Source organism: Pangasianodon hypophthalmus, chromosome 15 (genome assembly GCF_027358585.1).
Source record: "Pangasianodon hypophthalmus isolate fPanHyp1 chromosome 15, fPanHyp1.pri, whole genome shotgun sequence".
Lineage (NCBI taxonomy): Eukaryota > Metazoa > Chordata > Actinopteri > Siluriformes > Pangasiidae > Pangasianodon > Pangasianodon hypophthalmus.
Genome location: NC_069724.1, coordinates 2137046 through 2157987, shown reverse-complemented (window position 1 = coordinate 2157987; position 20942 = coordinate 2137046). Strand labels below are relative to the sequence as shown.

Below are 20942 nucleotides of genomic sequence, written 5' to 3'. Positions count from 1 at the left end.
GTTTATAGTGGAGGTGTGTGCTGGTTGTAGAGTGCTGAATGGCAGGTGCTGCCTTTTCTATGCTCCGTCTCATCAACCTGGATGTGGGAGAAATTCTCCAGAGACCTAGGTCCTCTCTTGTGGACTCTCCTCTTCAGCCATGTCAAAAGCTTGATTCTATGGTCATTGAATCATTTCTGTGTGGATTTGTTTTGTATCATTGCCCTGCTGGAAAATTCAACAATGATGGAGCTGGCAGAAGCAGCCAGATTTTCATTTAAAAAAATCCTTCTGCTTCATGGAGTCAGTGATCCCATGTAGGTTCTTGGTGCCTTGCCTGGAGTTAAAACAGACACAACATCACAAACACTCCATATTAAGTATGGGGATTAGCTTCTTTTTTTGTTTAACCGTCCTTCTTTTTATGGCAAACCAAACTTTATTTCCCATAAAGCTCTATGTTTGTGTTCTTCTCTGACCATAGAACCTGGTTCCAGTCAAATTTCCAGTAGCATCTTGCAGTCTACTAAAACATATTGGAAAGAGCTCTTGGGATGGAGGCTGATCGCTCAGTCCCTCCCAAGCAATCCCATCACCCCTCTCTCTGTGAGGTTGTCCTGGGGGTGGCTCTGTGGTTAAGGCATTGGGCTACTGATCAGAAGCTTGTGAGTTCAAATCCCAGCCTCACTAAACTGCCACGGTTGAGTCCTTCAGCAAGACCCTTAACCTTCAGTTGTAAAATTATGGTTCTGCTGGAGTTTTCCAGAAAACAAAAGGCACAACATTCTATGATTCTGAAGAATTTTACATTTTGTCCTGATTGCCAAGCGTTATATCTGAAGAAAAAAAACAGGTACCACTCATCATGTGGACAGTTCCATCCCTACAGTGAAGCATGGTGGTGGTAGCATCATGATGTGGGGATGTTTTTCAGCAGCAAGGAATGGGAAACTTGTCAGATTTGAGGGAACATGATCAAAGTACAAGAACGTTGTTGAGGAAAACCTGCTCAAGAGGACACAGGACCTCAGATTGAAGTAACATAAGAGTGACCTGAAACGCAAAGGGCCCAGCCAGAGCTCAGACTTGAATCCAAATGAAAAGCTCTCTGGAGAGAACTGAAAATAGCTATAGAGCAACTTTCCCAATCCAGTGATAGACCCTGAGAGGTTCTGCAGAGACAAATGGAAGCGGATCCTCAAATCCATGTGAACCAAGCTTGTAGCATCATACACAAGAAGACTTACGGCTGTAAACACTGCCAGGAAGCTTCACCAGCGTACTAAGTAAAGGGTGTGAATACTTTTGTAATTGTGACTTTTCTTTTTTTTTTTCATTGTTTAATAACTTTCCAAATTTACTTTGCATTGTTTTTATTCGTTTTTATTATGCGGTATTCTTTGCAGATTGATGAGGAAAAATGTAAATGCGTTATAGTACACTGAATAAATACAGTAAGAGAAAATAACCGAAAAACAAATTATGTGGTCTATTCTAACAGAACAATAAGGATGATAACAGATAATTATGATGACAGTATTGATGACAGAGATATCACATGTACTATGTAAATATCCATCTTTCTCCTCACACTGAACTGTGGCTTTGTTCTGCAAATGAGCTGCTTTATCTGCTTTCCTACACACTGGACATCCACGGCATTTTTATTCAGAGAGGTTCCTCTGAATTCACCTATTTTTCCCTTTCATCCTCCCACGGATACTTTGAAGTCCTTTCTGTAGCATTAACACACTGCCACAATCCCACTGTGCCATACACACACACACACACACACACACATACACATATATATACACGTACAGAGCCCTTGCTATTCAGTACAGGATGGCCTGAGGGTTACATGCTTTGGCAGGAATTGTGTTGATGTTTTTTATTCCTTTTTGTCTCTTTTCTTTCTCTATTTCTTTCACTCCAGGGAGTTGATGTCATCATCAATGCCAGCAGCATGGACGATATCGACCCCTCAGCCATCGGGCAGAGACTGACCAATGGGACGGGGCCGAGTGCTAGCCCGGTGCTCAGCCGCCTGCGAATGAGAGACGAGGAGAATGCTGAGCATGTTGTACGTGATGTGGGGTGGAAGGGAATCCTTTGAGTGTTTGTGTGTGTGTATGTGTATGTGTGTGCTCTTGTATATCTATAAGTGTGTGCAGTTTCGGAGGGAAGTGCTTAAGCATTTTCTTACTAACCACATTGTTAGAGCAGGGGGGAAATGAAACAATGCTCTTCTCTGTGCATGGCCAAAGCAGGCAGTGACTCATACACACTTCTAAAGCTGTCCAGCTCTTTCCGCATGTTTATCTCACAGATCAGCATGACCTCCATCCCTGTGGCAACTTCGTTCTTCATTTAACCACTTAATGAATAAACACAGACAGCGTAGCTCTCATCACCCAGTAAACAGAGATAAAGTAGCTTCGGCTTGTGCAATAGCATTTCCACTGAATCTATTCTGATGTTAGTGCTTTACTAAATATTTAATTGTAGTACGTGTTCAGACTCATCGCACTCTTTGTGCAACGGAATAAACTGTCCCCATGGCGCCTCATTTGAAACATCACCTCCGTCTTTAAGCATGTTTCCAATTAGCTTACATTTTCTCCTTTTTCGTTTTCTCTCCTCCCACAGGGCACCACCTACCAGAAAACGAACGCCGAAATCGAGATGAAGAGGATCAACCGGGAAGAGTTCTGGGAACAAGCCAAGGTAGAGATCCGATTCTGCTTCCACAGCTGCGCTCATGAGGAAGATTGATCTGAGGAAGGACTCTTTAAAGCCGAGACGTGAATCAGCACGGCCTGTGCTAGCCCACTGTTCCTGAACTTTTTTGTCCTAGCTTTAGCACCAATGCAGATGTTTGTCATTTTAAAGTGCATGTCTGCAGGCTTTAAGAGCCACGTTTTGGCCTCATAAGATAATTATCAATAATTGGTTCTGGAGGCTTAGAATTCAAATGTGGCTTGGGAAAAACGCCCAGATTGCTGGCCTATATTTTTGATCTGCACTGATTATAAGATATTTAAAGAAGAGAGTACAGTTTTTCCCCTGAGGTGAACGGCAAATCTCATTCCTGGTTAGTTCTTAATTCTGAGATGTTTATTTGTGTTTTTATGCACATTCCGGGATGGAAATTTTGGCCTCCCTGACAGATTAACGCACTGGCCCTCCACCGCATACAGTTATCTTTCTCCTGGACAATTGTAAATTACCTTAAAGTCATCCTTTGTCCTCTCTCGCTCACTCCTGCTCTTTTTTCAACATAGATGATCATAGAAATCACAGCCACGTGGTTATAGTAGTCAGGACAGTTCTTCACTTTTGTATTTTCAACCTCTCTAACAGCGGGAAGAAGAGTTGAGGAAGGAGGAGGAAAGAAAGAAAGCAGCAGAAGAGCGGCAACGCTTCGAAGAGGAGCGGATGGAGCTGGAGAGAAAGGAGCAGGAGGAGAGAGAGAAGAGATACCGCGAGAGGGAGAGGCAGATTGAGGAACACAGGCAAGCACTCCGGAGGACACTCCAGACATCTCGATCCATTCATTTGTGCATTTTCTCTCACAGAAAACATTGTTTTGTGTTCCTTTTACAGGAAGAAAATGCAAGAAGAAGAGGAGGCCAAAGAGAGGTCACGACCTCAGCCCTTGCTAGTAAGTGTGTATGATTTGCGTACTCGCATACGCATGTTGAATACATGTCGAAAAGAGATTGTAATTTTCAGATAAATAGATTCGTAGTCACAGTCTACACCCAAGACATGACATATTTCCAGATTTAGGAAAAGTACAACATGTTTGCACCAATAGAAGAATTGGTGGTTAAACAATTCAACAATCCAATGCCACATTGAGGAAAAACTACACTTTGCTGCCCCCTGCTGCAAACTACAGCACGTTTTCTTGTTTCTTCAGACAGAGCCCAGTTGTGAGGACCTCTCCCAAGACAAAAAGGAGTCAGAGGTCGAGGTGAGTTGATCTGTTCATTCCAGAGCCCCTAAAATTCTCACAACCTTTAAGTTAAAAAAAAAAAATCACCTCCTGTATACAAATTCTGGGCAAGCCCTTGTCGAGTACGAGCCGTGAGACGTAAATCTAGCTTAGATGTAGGTCAAATTGTGTTGTTGCGTCAGAAATTCTTCTGGGCTTTGTATATGGGTCAGTGGGATTCCTCGTACTGTTTTGGGACTAGGACAGCGTGCGGAAATAGCACTCTGGTATTGGCTGGGTTTTTTTTTTTTTTTTTTTTTTTTAACAATATGAGGCAACTATTGTGGAAATAGCTCCTAACATACTCCTAACACACACCTAACATACCGTTAACCTTAAATAATGTCACGATACACCTTGAATAAACAACACATGAAATTGTGCTATATGGTAGCGACAGTCAGATCTAGAATTATTGGCACCCTTGGTAAAGCTTATGAAAAAATGTCTTTGTGGTTCATTTGCTTAAACTCATGCTGAAAATAATGATAGAAATCCAGCTTTTAATGGGAGTAAATTTATTCTATGAAATTTATTTTAAGAAAATATTTTTTTACATTATTTGATTTAAAAAAAAAAACATTTATTGACACAATTATTGGTACCCCCTCTATTTTGTACTTTGTGGTCATTGAATCATTTTTGTGTGGATTTGAGCATCTGGTTTGGATCATTAAGCTAATTCAAAGACTTTTATTTCTTTATTTTCTCTATATTTGTTGTATATTGGTATTGTTATAGCGTGTAAAAGCATAATGGAAGCAGTTAAATTTTAAATACAACACCTTTACAGCAGGTACAGACAGCAAAATTATTAAATCCGATGTTGTTCTCTATTATACACTTTTCTATTACATGTTAAAATTAGTTTATTTAAGATTTTATTTTAAATATGTCCAAAAATATGCAAATAATAATAAATAGGCAGAAACAGATTTATACTGGTGCACACACACAAATTTCAAGATGTTATAATCTCAGTGTGATGACATTCGTACACATATCTGCCAGCTTTGCAATTTTATACCTATACCATATTTTTATTATTTTATGTCCTCTGTCTGGGAAGTTCTGCAGATACCAGGATTGTTGTTTTTAAACTTTACTTTGGAAGTATTTGCTCATATGATGACGAAGGAGAAAATTTGTGTCGACAGGAAGCAGCGGCCATAATCGCCCAACGCACAAGCAACCCGCGAGAGTTCTTCAAGCAGAAAGAAAAAGCTGTAGCCAACAGCTTGGACACGTCACCCATCAGCTCCCACAGGACCGGTAAGACCACGGGAGAGGGAGTTAAAGGAATATTCCATCATTTTTAGGTGGAAAAGAACAAAAAAACTGCTAACATGGAGCTAACCTAGGAAGAGGCAGGAACTGAGTTCCATCACTAAATGTTTCACATAAAAATGACTATAAAACTGTTAAAAAAAAAATGTCTTAAGATGATTTAGAAATGAGAAAAAGTCTTACCAAGCTGTGCTTGTGTAGTTTTATCCAACTTTCAAACACTTGAACAATACAGTATAATAATAAATAGTCACTTCACCTCACTTAAATTTGCTTTCCCTTGTGCTAGCTTGTACTTTGAGCTACATTGTTTACTTTGGTAATGCATAGTCATAAATTCTTCCTTCCGAAATAGTCTCATCTCTCAAAGTACATTTAGAAATTTAAAGCTAAAATTACAGCTTTGTCTGAATTCACGCAAGCGTTCTATAAATATATGCCGACTGCCCCAACAGCTGCCCTTAGTCTTCCATTATAATCACGTTTCAAATAAACATTTTTTTCTTCTCAGTGCATGTTAAAATTGTTATTTGTAATAATCTCGATACAATATCTAATCTCTATCTGCAGCGGATAGAGATTAGATTAAAAACTCTTGAACTAATCCTTGACTTCTATAATAATTTTAAAGCTTATTCGTGTGTAACCTTGTGTAGTGGGAATTCTCACTCTGGTTTTTCAAAAACAAAACATATTTCATGCACGGTAAGACTGCAAGAAGACATCTCCTTTATGTCAGGGACGCTGGTGTCACGTGTCTGTTCTGTAGAGAAGATTCGGTGCCAGATCGAAAAGCAATCACACTGTGGGGGAAAATGTGAAATGTGATACAAAGGCAATTTCATTTGCGCCACATCGAAAAGCAAAACCTTCACCGCATTGTGCTCTTACATCACTTGATGTCTCTTCAGTGAAAAACAATATGCACCATTAAAAGCAATCCACGCCACTGCGTTGCATTTCACTGTGTTTTATGTGACGAACTGTATTACTTTTCATTAGTGACATACAGAAAACATGTCACACTGAAAAGCAAAACCATTATTCTTGTGTTGCTTGATCGGTCTGTAGAATTAGGGTTTGCTTGTTTACGAATTAAACTCTGAATTTGGTCAGAAGTGGATGTAATTCCCTGTTACAGTGTGTATCATTTTCATCAGTGTGTTGCAGTAGTGTCACACTGAAATGCAATCCCTGTCCAATCACAGCTCTAAGCTGTACTCGGGGGCGTGGCTGTAATCCGAGAATGACCTCTTTTCCCACAAGGCGTTGCCGTCCATGTAAAGGAACGCCCTTTTTCGGTTCATTGTTTTTCTTCATTTTTTTAATTCTCCTGAAATTAATCATCAAGCTTTTCTGAATTATTACTAAAACATTAAAAGTGTTCATATGACTAAAATACTAACAGCTCACAGAAGTTCTTTCATCAAAAATGCTTTTCTTTCAGCGATATTGTATCTTCAGACATGCTTTTCAGTGTAGCGCGTTGTCCTCATGTGACAAACTAAAAGCAATATCGATCACCTGTGTATTGCATTTCACGTTTCAGTGTGAATGCTTTTCTATCTCAGAAGGAATTTTCTCTTTACCTTTCAAGATCGCAACTATTCGAAGTTGGATCTGAAAGAAGACGACAGTGACATCCATCTGTGTAATCCAGAGACAGAGGAGTCTCAGCTCTGGATTCAACACAAGCATGAATGTTTAACTGTCTGTCTTTGTTTAAAGTAGCTCTGTTTTCATGAGTGCTAAAGTCTCCGTCTCTAGAGAGCGCTCTCAACAGACTGTCTGACAGTCTTACTATTTTTGCAGAGTGTGAACACGTAGAACTAACAACTTTTTTTTTTCTTCCTTTCTCTTCCCCCTTTCCCTCCTGATATTTTCCATATTCCGCTATTCATTCCACTTTTTTTTTGGTTGATGCATTCCATACCGTGTGATGATCCTGGACCTGTCCTCAACATCTACCCTGCTGAAAAATAACAAATCGTCGCTCATATGACCCTACGTCTGCTAATACATCCATTCATCCACCCTGATCTTTCTCTTTCTCACTCATTCTAAACCTCCTTGCATTCTTTGATTCTTCCTTTCATTGTCTTCATCTTGTCCCGGCTTTCCTTTGTGTGTTCCGCATGCCTGCGCGTCTTCGTGTGTCCCTCCCTGGGCTCCCTGTCTCCTTGTTTACCAGGCCGCTTGGACAGTCCGTTCTTGAAGCAGCAGCACAGTGTGTGTGTGTCCAGTACATCCTCCTCTCGCACCCCAGGGCCACTTGGTAGGTACTGGACTGAGCCAGGTTCATCAGCGCAGGAGCACCGGTGTCTCTTTGCCCTATAGCCCCTCACTCTCGCCCCCTACCACTGCATCACTTTCTGAAGCGTTTGCTGTATTGGCTGTAGCTGCATTGCACTTGGAGTGGATATGACAGCTCTTATTTTTAGGATACACTTTTTTCCCAGAATAGATCTCTCTCCACAGCCTAAAGGTGCTAGTGTCATGAAATTGTGCATGCCAATTGTCCTACCAGCTGGTATTTTAAGCTTAGGAATAATGGGTTTTTTTTCTAGAATATATGGACTCTTCATGACCCTTCTGATCTTCTCTGGGGTAGTGTTTTGGGTCATCTTGCATGTAGCACTTTGCTTTTTCTTTCAGAACGTAACAGTGTGCAGAAAACTTTCATAGAACCTCTTATCTCCTAGTGCATATTTAGACAGCACTGGGTCACCATGCTGCTCATGTTACGTCAGCTAAACACAGAGGAAAGCGATGTTTGCCCTCTTCCGCATACACGACCTCACAGATGCCTACGATTGGCTAGCATAGCTCAGACTGACAAGAGAGAGAATAACATCATCAACCCCAGAAGCACGGCCAATTTTGCTCCATTGGACTCAAACTCATGATCTCCTAAAGAAAGAGCAAACACTTTGCCGTTGTGTCACTCAGAAGCCTAACAATTTTGTAATTTTGATTACATTCAGGATGGCACAGATATGATTCAGATATGGCAAAGTGAAATTACTTGTAAGGCTGAATAGTTGTTTTATTTGTTTTAGCTAAGTGATCTGCTCCTTCCCTGTCCTCCATCCTTATGTTGAAGAATGTTGTGTGCCTGCCATTACCACCGTAGAGAACGTCAGGCATGTGCAGTGTACAGCTGTGATGACAGGAGTCAAAAATTGATGCTGGCACTGTGGTGGCTGTTTTTCCCTTCCACTGCTTGAGAAAATTCCAGGCTAAAATCCCTACCTTGTTTAAATCAAGGGTGTCAAACATACATCCTATGCATCTGGTCTGGCCAGATAAACTAATCTCTAATCTAACCCAGCAAATCAATTTTAAATTCCTGTTTTAAATTAAAATCATGTTGTAATTGAACTGAAACATTTTGATTTAAAAAGTGCTAATCTCTGTTATTCCACTAGGGGGCAAAATAGAGAAATAAACATCATTTTATTAGCAAGCTGAAAAGTTGATGCTGTAGCCATTTCTTTATCCAGAAAAAGGCCCATATATGGATGTGATGGTCAGGTGTCCACAAACTTTTGGCCATATAATGTATTTTCACTTGAAGCCATTAGAATAATCACAACTACAGCCAATAGGAGACCTCACATTATATTTTCTATGCCACAATATCATGAATCTAATGTTCAAAGTGGGTTTGTAGGGACAAAAGCTGCTAGACGCTCACTCATCCTGTTTTAACTGATCTCCATCTGGAAAAACGAACACCGTCCAATAATGGCTTTACTGTTCTTCATTAGCTAAACAAGATACAGGCTTCTCAGTGCTCTGAGATTTCCACACTTCCGTCTTCCCTGGCTGTGTTTCTGTACCGTGTATTTGTGTATTTCCTTTTAAGGCATGATCATGGATTTAGATAGAGTTAGGACGTTGATTTCACAAAGTCATGAGGTGCAGTTTCCTGTTAAATCTCACTCATATTCCCCCCTCCTTCTGCACGCTTCCTGTAATTGGACGGTACCTGCCCCGCCTGCTCTGCCTGCCCCGCCTGGGCTTCCCCTCATGTCCTGACTTGTGAGTGTGTAGCATTGCTATGAACGTGTATGACCTCTTTAGAGTTCACCTGGTGTCCTCCGAGTTCACCAGATGACGGCATGTTTCCTGGGTTGTTAAACGGCAGCCTCATACACACACACACGCATTTGCCAGTCCGTTCAGATCACTATGACGCATTTTTCTTTGAGTGGCTTTGAAAGCGCTACTCAAGCGGCTGCAGTTTCTTTATGTTACTGTTACAAAGCGTCTGTTCCATCATCGTTGTCTGTTTATTTTACAATTATGTAAGATTCTCCTTCAGTAGAGGTCCAGCATGGACGCTTACATAATTGTACCTTCATGCGTGCTACGAGAGTGTTTGTGCCTGGATTTCAGGTGCTTCTTGTTTCACATGGAGGACTTCTTGCTGACCTGCTGTGTGGGATTTGGGATCTGTTGCTAATTAGCCTGGCTGAAATTAACCAGCCAACCAGCCAGATGTGGGTAAAATCAGGCAGGTAGTTCTTCTAATATCCCACTTTAACACTAAACTTACAGTGCTGCTGTAAATTAGATATATTCTAGGTTCTATTACGCCAGCATTTGAATTACCGAATTATTGGCATTTTTCAAAAATGAGCCAAAATAAATATAACATTATATACAGTATTGTTCACAGCCCAACAATAAATCAGTACATTTTTTGGAGGGAAAAATACTTGTAGTTTAACAGCATGTTTATTATAAACACTTGTGGATACTCGTAGAGGATACTGGACATTCCTGCATGAAGAATATTTAAAAGGTTTATATATGTATGTATATGTGCATCAGTGATGCCATCCATCTTCAATCAATCAATCAGTAAACAAACAAACAAATAAATAAATAAGATACCATTTTGTGGGGTGCTTGGAAACAGGAAATGGTAAAAGACATGGAGAGATCCTCAGAGAAATTTCAGAAATGATGGACCTTTGAAAATGATAATGTGTTTGCATTTATTTTAAATATTCTTCAGGTGTAGTAGACGAAGAAGTTAATCTCCAGCCTTGGACTAGAAAATGTCACCACATTAATGGTTTGCTTTTCATTTAATGTGTTTTGCTAAATCATTTTGGCAACACGGCTTTAAAATTCAGGAAACACAAGACACTACAATTATTATTTATTAATGATTAACACCTCAGTGATTAATCAAAGTATTTTTTTTTATTTAATGCATTTTTTTTGCTCCTGAAATATGAAGGAAAGTAGGAATATATCGATCATAATACTTAATAAACAGATCCATGTGAATGTGTGGTTCCTTGGTCGTGTAAATCACTAAGACACATTCGAGACTTTGGTGCGTTTATGAGCTCGTCAGCTCTCGGCTGTCTGAAACAGCACCTGCATGAACACTGATTATGTGTTTGGCATAATCGCATTTGTTATTCATGTTTGTTTCCTGCATGCATTATGTGTTTTGTGTGTCTCTCTTTGGCCCACTTTCACATCACGCTTGCTGTTGTTGTGAACACTGTGTGCTGTGTACACTGTTTGTGTTCAATGGTAATATTTTGTTCGCTAATATCGTTATTTGCCAGTTGCGAAGGGACGTTGTTGACTTGTGCCTTCACGCTGAACGTTGTTTTCTCTCTTTGTCTCTGTCTCTCTCTGATTGGTCAGATGACTCTGATGAAGGCGTCTTGGCCACTTCCCCAACACCCATCCCTAAAATCGCCATTCAGGAAGAAAAAGACGACAACAGCCAGAAGGAATGGGGTAAGGCCCTTAGAGGAAGTGCTCAAATTTTGTCCCCTTTTGACACAATTTAATTTTCTTGCTACTGTTCATGTAAACAATATTACATTCTTAAGCTCATCATTTCTGTTTGTTCTCCAGCACAGCTTGTTTTTCAATAAAGAGCAATAACCTAGAGACTAAATTAGCCTGCACGATGCCAAGCAAAGATTATACTAGCAGATAGAACAGAGAAAAGAAGTTTTTGTCATTCAATCCAAACAATATTCCAGTCAGCAGCGGCTCATGACTAGAGATTTTGGTGATGCAGGACATTAATAATGATGTAGCCTCAAACAAAATGGAGTCAAGACACTTGACTTATGCTATAGGCTACTGTCTAGTGAATTTGTAGAGTACCCCAGCAACAGGCAGTTGAGAGTCGACAGCATACAGTCATCCAGCCTACAGTCTAGTAGCTTGTTTTGAACGGTTTGAGACGTACCTTTGTGCAACTGTGTTCCATACAGCAGGTGTGTTTCTGGAAACACCAGGGTTGCCAGGTTTCAGAAAAATTTCCAGCCCAACTATCATCTCAAAAACCCTTAAACAAGTCCATAAAAGTTTGCGTTGTTTTTTTTACCTTTTTTCTCAGCCTTTGTGTGGGAAACAAGGTCACTGTGGTGCGCACGCATTTCTAATGCACAGACATTATCCACTACATAACCCACCTTTCTCTCTCCCAATTTTTGCAATAAATCTTACAACAGAATTGATTGTGTACATCATAGATACACAGTCTGAACTTACACTTTGCATTTGTTTGTGGAAATTTATTTCAGATAATTTGCTCAAAAACATGACCTTGGTGGCTGTGGAGTATTTTTAAACTAATTTGTTGTAAAAATCACAACCTTGCCAACCCTGTCATTAACTGGCCTGTCCACTGCTGCTCCTCCACTGAAAATGTTCATAGATTGTGCATGGGGCAGCATGATTCCTGTCCCAGTGGGCCTCTGTTAGCACTTTTCGGAGTTCCCAACCACTAGGTGCAATCATTTTAACAGAATTTAAGCTGTATGGAATAGTGAATGAGGAATGTCAAATTTATTTGTATTAAATACTTACATCCTGAGGCAAAGTGCTCTGCAAGAACTTATGTTAAATCTCCCCAAGGCCATCTGAGAGCAGCTTGATTAGTTCATGGAGCATGTCCAGGACAGATGACACAGCCTCTGGTCTGTTTAATAAGCTGCACAGCTGGGCGGATGTTGCCGCTTTCTTGTCCTAGATCGGCTCTCTGGAGCAAACAGGCCCAAATGACCACTGGGACTCATTTGTTTGCTGAGCCTTCATTTGCTTTCACAGCTCACTGGTTTTCTCGGCGCTTGTTTGTGCAGCCCGGCGACAGAGTTTGGTGTCCTGCGGTAATGCGCTCCACCGAGACTTTCACTGTTACTGTAAATTACTGTTCATTATCAGAACAGGAAGAGCGTACACCCGTAAATATCTTTTATAACACCATCAGTGCTCCCTGCAGAAAGATGGAAAAAGATGGCTGGTGTGTGTGTGCATAGGTGTGAATGTAAAAAAAAAATAATAGAGGAACTGCAACTGAGAACAAATTCGGATTTAACAACACTAGTCACTTTTAGCCCAGAGTGACCTGTATATAGTGGAAAATATATATGATAATATGCAGGGGATCCTGATCTCGTGTTACTGTTCTCGGGGTAATGTTCTCCCCACGTCCACCAGCCAAAATCATTAATGTGTCTATGCTTGGTGTTCTTTGATGGACTGGCGTCCCATCCAGGAAGTATTCCTGCATCACGCCTAGTGTTTCCGGGATCCACTGTAATCCTTACCAGGATAAAGCACTTCATGAAGATGAATGAATGAATGCCACTTGGCTAGCTAGCTTAGCATGCAGGTTCTGCACCAAAAAGTTTTTCTGGTTAGCATTAATCACTGGCATATGACACAGTATATGGCCAGAAGTATGTGGACACCTGACTATTGAACATCCCATTCCAAAACCATGGGCATTAATATTGAATTGTTCCTCCTTCGCTGGTATAATAAGTTCCACTCTTCTGGGAAGACTTTTCATTAGACTTTGGAGCGTGGCTGTCACTGTCCATTCAGCCACATGAACATTAGTGAGGTCCTGGTGCAAAGTCAGTGTTCCAGTTCATCCCAAAGGTGTTCAGTGGGGTTGAGGTCAGGGTTCTGTGCAGGACACTCCAGTTCTTCCACTCCAACCTTCACACACCATGTCTTCATGGAGCTCGCTTTGTGCACAGGGGCATTGTCATGCTGGAACAGGTTTGGGCCTCTTAGCTCCAGTGAAGGGAAACATTAATGCTGCAGCATACAAAAACATTCTATACAGTTGTGTGCTTCAAACTTTGTGGCAATAGTTTGGGGAAGAAGCACATGTGGGTGTGGTCAGGTGTGGTCAAACAAACATGGTCAGGGGTGCACATACCTACTTTTGGTCATAGAGTGTAGATTTCTTGAGACAAACTAAGCTCACACATAACGTGTTCTGTAATGTGTTGAATGACAAAAACTTGACGTGTGTTCACAGATTTGACCCAAACAAAATTCTATTATCCATCTAATCAAGAGGGGTTATCCATTTAAAAAACATAATTTTGAGCTCAAGGAGTGATTTTTTTACACAAACACACCATGAGCGCTACATGCCTGAATGTCCTGTGCTTCTCTCCAGCCCCTGAGTCTCCTGAGCGAGTCCCTGTGCAGGAGTCCGAGCCTGTCCAGACCGAAGTTCCTCAGGCTCATCCCACAGAGTTGAAATCCACCAGCGCTGAGGACACACTGCTGGATATGTGGGAGAGCAGCCCGGCGCCCACAGCCACACCCTGCCAGGCCCCACACATCATGGACCTGATGGGCGATGCTGACTCATCACCCAGCCTCCCTCAGCCCCTGCTCAGCTTCGACGACGTGCCTGACGCCCCGCTGTGCCCTTCAGCCGAGGACGCGCCCTCCAGCCTGGTGGACGTGGCCGAGTCGCACCACATGACTCTGAGCTACCAGCAGGCCTCCGACAGCCAGGAGCTGGACGAGACACAGGAGCTGATGACCAACGGAGACTCGCTGCTCAAAGAAGGGACTCAGGTGAACAAACTATCACGTTTTTTTTTTTTTTTTTGGATATAGTGTTATTCCAAACAGCAGCAATAATTCCTCATGTTCAGCAAATGAGTTAAACACAGATTACATAAGGACCTCCCCAAAATGTCTATATATGCTTCCTGGAGGTTATCTATACTTATAAAACAGATTTTGATTCTAACATCTGATTGGCTGAGCTGTGTTCAATGCTGTTGTAATTCCCTTGATATACGTTACACGTTATCCATTGTTCTATCCACAGAATACCCTAATCTTTGTCCGTTATGTCACTTAGCAACCAAATCGTATGGTTAACAGGCAATATTCGCATTATTGCCAATATTAATAGTAATTAATGTAATTCTGGATTTTGTAGCTCAAATGTGTCTCGTTTATAGAACTGACCAGGACATGTATTTACGTCACCACTAGATGGTGCCAAAACCTATTCTGTTATCATTTAGCATTTTCCAGCCATCACTAGCAAGCACGAAGAGACAGCTCATTAATCTGTGACAGATGATAAGATTGGCTACTGAACACATTCAGATGGAGGCGTGTGCGTGTGTGTGTGTGTGTGTGTTGTACAGGCGAGTGAAGGCTATTTCAGCCAGTCACAGGAGGAGGATTTCGCTCAGTCTGATGAATGCACTGCAAAAGTGAATCCCACGCCAGTATTTTACAACAAACCACCAGGTGAGACGTCACGAGAGCTCTATAATCAAAACAAACACTGACTTATTCTATAATAGTAATAATAATAATCATCATCATCATCATCATAACAAATGTATAAGGCATTCATTATATATATTCTTAGAATTATTCATGAAAATGCATTGCGCTTTATAGCAATGTCGATTATGCATCATGAATTGTTAATGTAATTCATGATAAGTCATGTACAGTGGCTTGCATGAGTATTCACCCCTTGAATTCTGCCAAAAATTCCACATTAATAAAGATAAAACACTGAATTATAAAACAACAGCTATACCGCTGTTATTAACAGACATAGAACAATAAACACATGAATAGGAAACTATTTTTTTTAAGAAAATGAGTTTCTTTGCTATTAATGTTAGAATGTTTCAAGCACTGGTTATAATGTGTGTTAACACTTCACAGTGCATAATAAACACTGCTATAAAGTGTAATGCATTTTCATAAATAGGTATAACAACATGCATAATGCCTTATGAATTCATTATAACATTTTATGAACATTATACAGGTTAAGAGCTTCAGTTAATGTTCACATCGCATATCAGAATGGGGAAAGGTCGTGATCTCAGTGACTTTGAGCATGGCATGGATGTTGGTGCCAGACTCACAGTGTGAGCATTTCAGAAATCTTCTGTGATTCCTGAATTCACACAGAAAACATCCAGCGAGTGAGAACGGCCAGACTGGTTCGAGTCTACGGTAACTCAAACAATCACTCTTTACAACCGCGGTGAGCAGAAAAGTATCTCAGAATGCACGACGCGTCTCATGCCACGGTCAATATGAAGTTTTTTCCCCATCCTGATGTGATGTTTGATGTGAACATTAACTGAAGCTCTTTCCTTGTATCTGCGTGATTTTATGCACTGCACTGCTGCTACATGATTGGCTGATTGGATATTTGTACGAGGTGTATAAGGGTTCCTAATAAAGTGAGTATATATCTTATCTTCTGTTTTCTTGCTGCAGAGATTGACATCACATGCTGGGACACGGACCCTGTGGTGGATGACGATGACTAAGACCACTAAGTGGAGGCCGCTAGCCTACGACTCCCAGGAAAAAAAAAAAAACACTTTTACAAAGCTTATTACAAGCTTATTACGATACAAATCTGTATGATATTTTAGCAAAAAAAAAAAAGAAACAAACAAAAAAGGTTAGCCACTGAAAAGGATCTGGGTTATTGTTAAAGATGCCAGCGGGTTTAAGCTCTCTCGGTTAGTCTGTGTGTGAGCGTGTTTGTGTGTGTGTGTGTATGTGTGTGTGTGTGTGTGTGTACAAGTCATTATTTATTTCCGTTCTCTTTTTTGCTATGCAGAGTATAGCACGGTGTGTATTTAGCGCTCACCTGTGTTGTATTGACTCCCTGTGCCTGACAGGTGTGACCAGTAGCAGATAGAGCGTCCTGTTTTAGTGATGTGCTAGAACCTCGAATGACGGAAAGGTTCGTAGCTCCAGCCAAGGTAGTACCGAACTTCCCCTTGTTAGATGCTCAGGCTAGTAGTCAGCACCTTTCTTATTCCGATCACCAATAATTTAAGCCAATATCAAGTTTTTCGTCGTGTTTGCTCTTTTTTTCGCCAATCGAATCTGAATGAGAAGATACACACCACTGTGTTTGTCCTGGTGTGTTCACGTTATTCGTTTGAAATCTGCGTGATTAAACTTGTTTCTTAGGTGCCATTACATTCCAATCAGGTAATGATTATTAAACACTGCTTAATTTGCTTAATTTCCTGTGCCAAGGGTTTTCAGTGATTTGATTTTTTCACACTATCGTGTTGGTGTTTTCTGATTTAGAATCAGGTGCCACAGATATATTTTGACTACCTATAAAAAGTAGTATTTTAATTTTATTCCAGTGTTCGCAATAGAATTAGAATCGATTTGACTTTGAGCTTAGGCAATAACTATTTTAATGCACATTTAGCTATGTGTCTGTATGTATATACGTGTGTGTGTGTGTGTGTGTGTGTGTGCTTTTTAAAGGGAGAGTAACATTTCCTGTGGATATTGGAATTTGTATATGGTTTTACTAAACCCTCTAATCCAACGTGATGTCTTTGCCATCTGGAATTGAACCCTGTGGTAAATGTTATGAAGGCATCGAAAGCCTTCTTATGTGATTTGACCACTAAGTATTGCTAAAAGTCTGACATACTGGATACTTATCCATCATATCCACGGTTCCTTCTTACAGCTCGACCTCTACGAATTCCTAGACGATTCTGTTCAAAATTAGCACACATCTGTAGCTTTGACTGTCTTCAGTCTTCCGTAGTTTCGTATTTCTGACCTGTTTTTCAGTGCATCCGATTTTCAGTACGATCCTAAGCCTTGTCGTTTTAGTTCGTCAAGTTCAAGTTTTTTTATTATTATTATTATTATTATTACTACTACAAAGTAAAAGAGGTGAAATTAAGCAATAATACTAAACTGATGTAGTATTGTTTTGTAAATAAAATCAACACAGGACGACAGTGATGAAACGTGTGTAACTGAAACGATTGGCGTAGGAACGGATGTGCTTTCTTAACATGTTTCTTAACCCGGGTTTTACGTGGCTGGTTTGTGACGGGAGCCGACCCGCATCTTTAACCATAACCGAGGCCCTTTTGACGTGATTTCAGTGTACTCTTTACCCTCCGAGCTCCTCTGTAGTGATTCTTACGCTCTTTCTTTCTCTCACACACTACTAGGAGATTACTACTACCAATACTATTGCTACTATTACTACTAATATACTACTCCAGTTTGCCCTTTGTCCCTGAAGCAAGGCTTAGCAACTCCTAAAGGCTCTCTCTTTATTTCTTTCTTTCTCTCTCTTTTATTATTGTTTTCTATCCTTCTCCTTTTTTCCCCCTCCGTCCGCTTTTTCTGTCACATGCTGTTTTTGAAACAAGCACAAGATCTTTTGTGACATGCTACGTGCTTCTGTATGTTAATAAAAGATTTCAAAAACAAGTCACTCAGCTCACTGGTGCAATATATGTATACATACTTCCTTCTGATTTCACACCCTTTGCGATGTTTTCACTTTTATTATTGACGTAGGCAGACGCCGGTGACTTCTTCAAGCTGTCCAGCCAACATTTAATTAAATATTATCTTTCTAGAGTAGGTTTTGATACAAAGCAGCTATGAATTAGCACACAGCTCCAGTAAACATGGTCTCACACACACACACACACACACACATAAAGCACACTGCATGGTGTACATGAACACTGCATGGTACACATTCAGACAAAAAAGTTGTAAAGAAAAATGTAAAATAAATAAATAAATAAATAAATAAATAAATAAAAATAATAATAATAAAATTCAATAAATAATAAAACATTTCTAATTGATTAAATGTTAAGGGTGAGATCCCTGATATTATATAATATTTCTAGACACAGGGACAACTGGAGAAACAAGACGTGTTGTCACGTGAAACCTGTGAATGATTCATTTATTTAAAGTGCACAGAGCACTTAGAGCAGACGTGTACAGGATGGATGGATGCATGGATAGATGGATGGATGGATGCTGTTTTATTATTCTATGTAAACAGACCCACGGAGCTCGGTTTCAGTCGCTTAGCAACACGCTGGCAGAGGAGCGACAGTTTACACCTCTGTCTTTTGCTTCACTGCCCGTGGAACGAACAAAGACAAAGAACTAATGAAAACACAGGAGAGGGAAATAAAACTGTGAGCGAGAACACAAAGCAAACCATGTAGACAGAAACCGTCAAGGTCTTAATCACATTTGGTCATCAATGATTATTTTTATTTGATTCTGATTAAAGTGCAATGAGATTCACTTCCCTCTAAAGTGAACCTGGTTTTGTTTTTGAGCTGTTTAACATCTGAGCTGCCAAAATATAGACATATTTACATCTCCGTGTGTAATTCTAGGACTAGATAAGTATTAAACATCAAATAAATAGGAGTTTTGAGTTTCACTGAAACAAAAAGATTAGAGTTCTGCTATGGCCTTGGCGTCGTGGTTTTGCATGTTTTGCAATTCTGTCCTTCTAAATGCTCAAATCTGTCAGCTCTGGTACTCGATCTACTCCCGTCTGACCTTTTTATCATTTCACAAGGTCCTTAGAGCTTTAAAAAAAAATTATTATGTATTAAATTAAGGTTCAGTACAGGTTGTGAGCAAGAGGAATGTTACAAACAAAATGTTTATATACAGCTATAAAAATGAAGAATTTATAGACTCAGAAAAATTTTATACTCAGAAAAAAGTATTAAACTGTACATTTCTTTGTCACTACAGTGGTTTCAACAAGGGTACATCTTTTATATCTTTAGTGTGTTTACATAATAGCAATGTGACTAGAGTTTCCTTTAAAAATGATTTTAAGGTACATCATTTTGTTCTAGGGACCACTCCTGAATTAGTAACATAGCATTAGCAGTTTGGTTTGTTCTGAACAGAAATGATATTTTTTCATTCCTCCTCCAACATTCCACGGATGAAATAACAAAACGGTTAATAACATTCTTTACATATGATCGCCTACTCTGCTTACAGGAAGCCTGGAGTATAAATAAAACCAAACACTGCATTTAAACAGAAACCTATGTGTTTATTTTTTGACATCTTTAGAGCGGCCTTCTACTTTGCACTGCAATTTGTTTGCAGAATCGTAGGAAAGAATACTTTCTACACAGATTTTCCTAACGTTGCTCCATCTTTGAAAACCCGGCTTTAGTGAGAACGGTCTGTCTGCGTCCTGCAATACTACAAACCACGCCCATTACAAGGAACGCCCATTACAAGGAACGCCTACTAGCAACTTATACTACACAACATTCCCATGCCCACTCAAAGACAGGCGTGTTTGTTGTGGGTGTAACTTGTAATAGTGGGCGTACCTTGTAAGGGGCGTGGTTTGTAATCCTGACCTAAATTCCTGTCCAGAATTTGTCACTTCCTGCATGCCTGGTTACAGGAAGTGACAAATTCTGGCCAGAAATTTAGGTCTATTGGGACAATGTTTAGGTTTAGGCTATACTTTCTTGAAATTACACTGGAACAGAAAATAACTTTTTAAAATAAAGGGTTTCAACAACAATTACAATTTGAAACTTTTCTAATCCGTGGAACATCTCTAATCCGTTTACAGGTTGACTTCTTGCACCTTTCCGGGTAGAAGATACTCACTAAAGGTAGAAAAGAGAGTGTATATTGTAGCAGTTTGGTCATATAGGTAACTTTCTAAATAAAGAGTCTAAATAAATAGTTCCTGCAAACCAGTAGACATCATCGTGCGCCTAAAGCATTCTGTTAAATGCTCACTGTTTAAAAAATTCATAAATAAATAAACAAATAAAGTGTTTCTCATTTAGCATCTTAATGAATTCTAATCAAATGTCATTTGAAAGCACGGACCGAGTGCTTGAACACAACATTCATATGCTGAGATGTTAACAAAGACAGCCATTAGGATGAATGAGGTAGAGAGAGCCGAGTGAGGGCAGCGAGAATAAATGGCAAATGACGGCAATAGAAGTTGATTCTGTCAAAATGAAATCAAGGCTTTTACACAATGCAGCATTCAGCACACTGAAGAAATGTGGCCTGCATTAGCAAATTAGATTTTGTTACCACGACTCCAAAAGAGCACCATTTAAGAATACGACTGTTTATCCATCCCAAAGTGATACACAAATACATTCAAATGAATACTGCTGCACGAATTAAATCAGAAATCTGTCACTCAAACAAGTAAGAATTTGAGAAAAGAAAGATCATCTGTCAAGTAAACACAGCTTAATGTTATATATGGTGAAAAAGGATATGCCAGGTGAAAAAGGAAATGCTTAGGAATTTTAATTCACATTATTTAAGTGAGGCGAAGTCGTAATTATGTGATCAGTCCGTGAAACAAACTGGGACATGAAAAATGCATCAGTATAAAAGTTTTTAAACAGAGACAAAAAAACGACGATGACTGTGTCTCTTTTACCCGCATGTGCTAATGAATTAAAAGCTGCAAGAGACATTTCAAGCAAGTGAAGACAGCAGACAGTTATCAAATTGTTCTGTTCTTCTTGTAGAACACATAATT

The 20942-nt window shown here is 39.9% G+C and overlaps 1 protein-coding gene across 3 annotated transcripts in view; it reads left to right on the top strand.

Annotated features, from left to right (window-relative positions):
• Positions 1-17833, top strand: part of dbn1 (drebrin 1) — a 68909-nt gene extending 51076 nt beyond the window's left edge. For 2 of the 3 annotated variants that reach the window (XM_026938545.3, XM_026938544.3), the window contains exons 5-15: positions 1916-2062; positions 2629-2706; positions 3343-3494; positions 3586-3643; positions 3905-3958; positions 5137-5251; positions 7458-7541; positions 10943-11038; positions 13734-14143; positions 14731-14836; positions 15836-17833. In XM_026938545.3, the coding sequence (XP_026794346.1) occupies positions 1916-2062; positions 2629-2706; positions 3343-3494; positions 3586-3643; positions 3905-3958; positions 5137-5251; positions 7458-7541; positions 10943-11038; positions 13734-14143; positions 14731-14836; positions 15836-15888 (1353 nt within the window). In that variant the 3' untranslated portion in view covers positions 15889-17833. The remainder of the gene's footprint in view (positions 1-1915; positions 2063-2628; positions 2707-3342; positions 3495-3585; positions 3644-3904; positions 3959-5136; positions 5252-7457; positions 7542-10942; positions 11039-13733; positions 14144-14730; positions 14837-15835) is intronic. The other variant, XM_026938546.3, reaches the window with a different exon arrangement.
• The last annotated feature ends 3109 nt before the right edge of the window (positions 17834-20942 follow it).